The 5,005-nt window shown below is 38.7% G+C and overlaps 1 protein-coding gene across 1 annotated transcript in view; it reads right to left on the bottom strand.

Annotated features, from left to right (window-relative positions):
* Positions 1 to 4,608: 4,608 nt before the first annotated feature.
* Positions 4,609 to 5,005, bottom strand: part of LOC119306683 — a 13,437-nt gene continuing 13,040 nt past the window's right edge. Inside the window, exon 3 of the mRNA XM_037582842.1 lies at positions 4,609 to 4,656. Within this exon, the coding sequence (XP_037438739.1) occupies positions 4,653 to 4,656 (4 nt within the window). The 3' untranslated portion in view covers positions 4,609 to 4,652. The remainder of the gene's footprint in view (positions 4,657 to 5,005) is intronic.

Genomic DNA, 5,005 nt, shown 5'->3' with positions numbered 1-5,005 from the left:
GCCTCCTACTGACCCGTTAGAATAATATTTGCTAGACCATGAAAATGATATGTTTATGAATGAAAGAAGGAAAATAGATGAAGTGTTCCTTCAACAGGGTCCTATTCTGAAACACAATTTACCTGTTGAAATCCTAGGGGATCCCCCTCCACCCATGGGTGATCCCGTGTTCGAGCTCAAACCACTACCTGATAATCTTAAGTATGCTTATCTTGATGAAAAGAAAATGTATCCTGTTATTATTAGTGCTAACCTTTCAGAGCAAGAAGAAGAAAGATTATTGAAAACTCTGAAGAAGCACCGTGCTGCTATTGGATATACTCTGGATGATCTTAAGGGCATTAGTCCCACTCTATGCCAACACGAAATTAAAGTGGAGGAAGATGCCAAACTAGTTAGAGATCCTCAACGACGATTAAATCCTAAGATGAAATAAGTGGTAAGAAAGGAGATACTAAAGGTCCTTGAGGCAGGTATAATTTATCCCGTTGCTGATAGTGAATGGGTGAGTCCTGTCCATTGTGTTCCTAAAAAGGGAGGTATTACTGTCGTTCCTAATGATAAAGATGAATTGATCCCGCAAAGAATTATCATAGGTTATAGGATGGTAATTGATTTCCATAAATTAAATAAAGCTACTAAGAAAGATCATTACCCTTTACCTTTTATTGATCAAATGCTAGAAAGACTATCCAAACACACACATTTCTGCTTTCTAGATGGTTATTCTGGTTTCTCTCAAATACCTGTGTCAGCAAAGGATCAATCAAAAACTACTTTTACTTTCCCTTTCGGTACTTTTTCTTATAGACGTATGCCTTTTGGTTTATTTAATGCACCTGCTACCTTTCAAAGATGCATGATGGCTATATTCTCTAACTTTTGTGAAAAGATCTGTGAGGTATTCATGGATGATTTCTCCGTTTATGGATCCTCTTTGATGATTGCTTGAGCAACCTTGATTGAGTTTTGCAAACATGTGAAGACACTAGTCTCGTACTGAATTGGGAAAAGTGCCACTTTATGGTTAATGAAGGCATTGTCCTGGAGCATAAGATTTCTGTGAGAGGTATTGAAGCTGATAAAGCTAAAGTTGATGCTATTGAAAAGATGCCATGTCCCAAGGACATAAAAGGTATAAGAAGTTTCCTTGGTCATGCCGATTTTTATAGGAGGTTCATTAAGGACTTTTCTAAAATCTCTAGGCCTCTGACTAATTTATTGCAAAAAGATATTCCTTTTGTCTTTGATGATGATTGTGTAGAAGCATTTGAAATACTTAAGAAAGCTTTGATCACTGCACCTATTGTTCAGCCACCTGATTGGAATTTACCCTTTGAAATTATGTGTGATGCTAGTGATTATGATGTAGGTGATGTTCTAGGGCAAAGAGTTGATAAGAAATTGAATGTTATCCAGTATGCTAGTAAAACTCTTGATACTGCCCAGAGAAATTATGCTACTACTGAAAAAGAGTTCTTAGCAGTTGTATTTGCATGTGATAAGTTCAGACCTTATATTGTTGATTCCAAAGTTACTATTCACACTGATCATGCTGCTATTAAATATCTTATGGAAAAGAAAGATGCTAAGCCTAGACTCATTAGATCGGTTCTCTTGCTCCAAGAATTTGATTTGCATATTATTGATAGAAAGGGAGCTGAGAACCCCGTTGCAGACAACTTGTCTAGGTTAGAGAATGTTCTTGATGACCCACTGCCTATTGATGATAGCTTTCCCGACGAACAATTAGCGGTCGTTAATGCTTCTCGTACTACTCCTTGGTATGCTGATTATGCTAATTACATTGTTGCTAAATTTATACCACCTAGTTTCACATACCAGCAAAAGAAAAAGTTCTTTTATGATTTAAGACATTACTTCTGGGATGACCCACACCTTTATAAAGAAGGAGTAGATGGTGTTATTAGACGTTGTGTACTTGAGCATGAACAGGAACAGATCCTACGCAAGTGTCACTCCGAATCATATGGAGGACACCATGCTGGAGATAGAACTGCACATAAGGTATTGCAATCTGGTTTTTATTGGCCTACTCTCTTCAAAGATGCTCGTAAGTTTGTCTTGTCTTGTGATGAATGTCAAAGAATTGGTAATATTAGTAGACGTCAAGAAATGCCTATGAACTATTCTCTTGTTATTGAACCGTCTGATGTTTGGGGCTTTGATTATATGGGGCCTTTTCCTGCCTCTAATGGTTATACACATATTTTAGTTGCTGTTGATTACGTTACTAAGTGGGTAGAAGCTATTCCAACTAGTAGTGCTGATCATAACACCTCTATTAAAATGCTTAAAGAAGTTATTTTTCTGAGGTTTGGAGTCCCTAGATATCTTATGACTGATGGTGGTTCATATTTTATTCATGGTGCTTTCCGTGAGATGCTTGCTAAGTATGATGTTAATCATAGAATCGCATCTCATTATCACCCGCAGTCTAGTGGTCAAGTAGAGTGTAGCAATAGAGAGCTCAAATTAATTTTGTAAAAGACTATCAATAGATCTAGAAAGAATTGGTCCAAAAAACTTGATGATGCATTATGGGCCTATAGAACTGCATATAAAAATCCTATGGGTATGTCTCCGTATAAGATGGTTTATGGAAAAGCATGCCACTTACCTCTAGAACTTGAACATAAAGCATATTGGGCTATTAAAGATCTCAACTATGACTTCAAACTTGCCGGTGAGAAGAGGTTATTTGATATTAGCTCACTTGATGAATGGAGAACCCAAGCCTATGAGAATGACAAGCTATTCAAAGAAAAAGTTAAATGCTGGCATGACAAAAGGATACAAAAGCAATAATTTAACATAGGTGATTATGTGTTATTATTCAACTCTCGTTTAAGATTTTTTGCAGCAAAACTTTTCTCTAAATGGGAAGGTCCTTACGTTATCAAAGAGGTCTATCGTTCCGGTGCCGTAAAAATCAACAACTTCGAAGGCACAAGTCCGATGGTGGTGAACGGTCAAAGAATCAAACATTATATCTCAGGTAATCCTATCAATGTTGAAACTAATATTATTGAAACCGTAACCCCGGAGCAATACATAAGGGACACTTTCCAGAACGTTTTAGACTCCGAGAAGGAATAGGTATGTGGTACAGTAAGTAAACCAACTCCAAAACAATTCTAATGGCAATTTTTATGAATATTTAAGAATTTTAGGAATAAAGAAGTAATTCGGGAAGGACACGAGGCCTCCACGAGGGTGGAGGGCGCGCCCACCCTTCGTGGGCGCGCCCCCTGTCTCGCGGCCAACTCGTGTGCCTCCTGGACTCCATTTTCTTGCACGTTGCGTATTTTGGTCGGTAAAAATTCATTATATAATCTACCAAATGTTTTGACTATCGTATCACACAAAACTCCTCTGTTTTGGTTTAGAGTTGTTTTACTGACAGATTTAGAGCACCATGATGTCTCCAGGCGCTTCCAAGGACAAGTTTTTCGAGAGGGTTATCAACCCCTATCTTGCGGAGGTGCTGCAACACCCTCAAACCATTGAGATGCGTGAGGGGGTGCTGCACATCCGCAATGTGGAGGGACCAAGGCATACCGGAAGCATGGAGACAAAGCTCGAAGCCACAGAGCAACAAGTATTCAAGTGCGAAGGGATGGTTGAGCGTGGACTCAACGCCAACCAGATGATGATCACGGAGTTCACCAACAACCACAAGCTGGATGCCAAGGTCATTGGGGAGACCATCTTCAAGCTTCAAGAGAAAATCGAGCACCTCCAAGCCCAGATCTATGACCTGCAAAACCAAAACCGTGAGTATGAATATAGATTCAAGAGGATGAGTTTGGCTGCAGATTTGAGGATCCCGGAGACTCAATCATCCTTCTATGATGGTGAGCCTATGCCTTGGAAGATGGACGACAAGCCTACATCATCAACAACCCCTACTTCACCACCTCTGAGGACATAATCACATGGGTATGGGCACTCCCCTTGGCAACTGCCAAGCTTGGGGGAGGTGCCCCAGTACCGTATCACCATCACACTCCTATCTTTACCGTTTTACTTAGTTCGATCCTTTTAGTAGTATCTTGATCTAGTAGATTGAAGTTTTAGTATCAAGTAGTTTTTGATTTTTACTTTGTGATCTCTTTATGTAATCGAGTCCATGAGCTATCTATAATAAAGATTAGTGTTGAGTCAAGGGCTTTGCTATCCTGCTATGATCTTGAGGAAGTAGAAAGAATAAAAAAAGAATAAAAGAGTTCATATTGATCTTATGGATAGTAATGACTTCACACATAAAAAGTATGAGGCATAAAAGTTGTTGAGAGTTGACAAACATAGTTTTGGTCATCGTTGCAATTGATAGGAAGTAATAAGGAAAGAGAGGTTTTCACATACAAATATACTATCTTGGACATCTTTTATGATTGTGAGCACTCATTAAGTATGACATGCTAAAAGAGTTGATGTTGGACAAGGAAGACAACATAATGGTTTATGTTTTCTCACATCTCAGTTAAAGTACATTGTCATTGATCTTCCCAACATGTTGAGCTTGCCTTTCTCCCTCATGCTAGCCAAATTCCTTGCACCAAGTAGAGATACTACTTGTGCTTCCAAATATCCTTAAACCCAGTTTTTGCCATGAGAGTCCACCATACCTACCTATGGATTGAGTAAGATCCTTCAAGTAAGTTGTCATGTTGCAAGCAATAAAAATTGCTCTTTAAATATGTATGACTTATTAGTGCGGAGAAAATAAGCTTTATACGATCTTGTTATGGAAGCAATAAAAGCGACGGACTGCATAATAAAGGTCCATATACAAGTGGCAATATAAAGTGACGTTCTTTTGTATTAAGATTTTGTGCATCCAACCCTAAAAGCACATGACAACCTCTGCTTCCCTCTGCGAAGGGCCTATCTTTTACTTTGTGTTGTTACTTTATGCTTGAGTCAAGGTGATCTTCACCTTTCCCTTTTTCATTTTATCCTTTGGCAAGCTCCTCGTGTT

The sequence above is a fragment of the Triticum dicoccoides genome, chromosome 5B (assembly GCF_002162155.2).
Source record: "Triticum dicoccoides isolate Atlit2015 ecotype Zavitan chromosome 5B, WEW_v2.0, whole genome shotgun sequence".
In the NCBI taxonomy this organism is placed as follows: domain Eukaryota; kingdom Viridiplantae; phylum Streptophyta; class Magnoliopsida; order Poales; family Poaceae; genus Triticum; species Triticum dicoccoides.
This window is presented reverse-complemented; position numbering and strand designations above follow the sequence as displayed.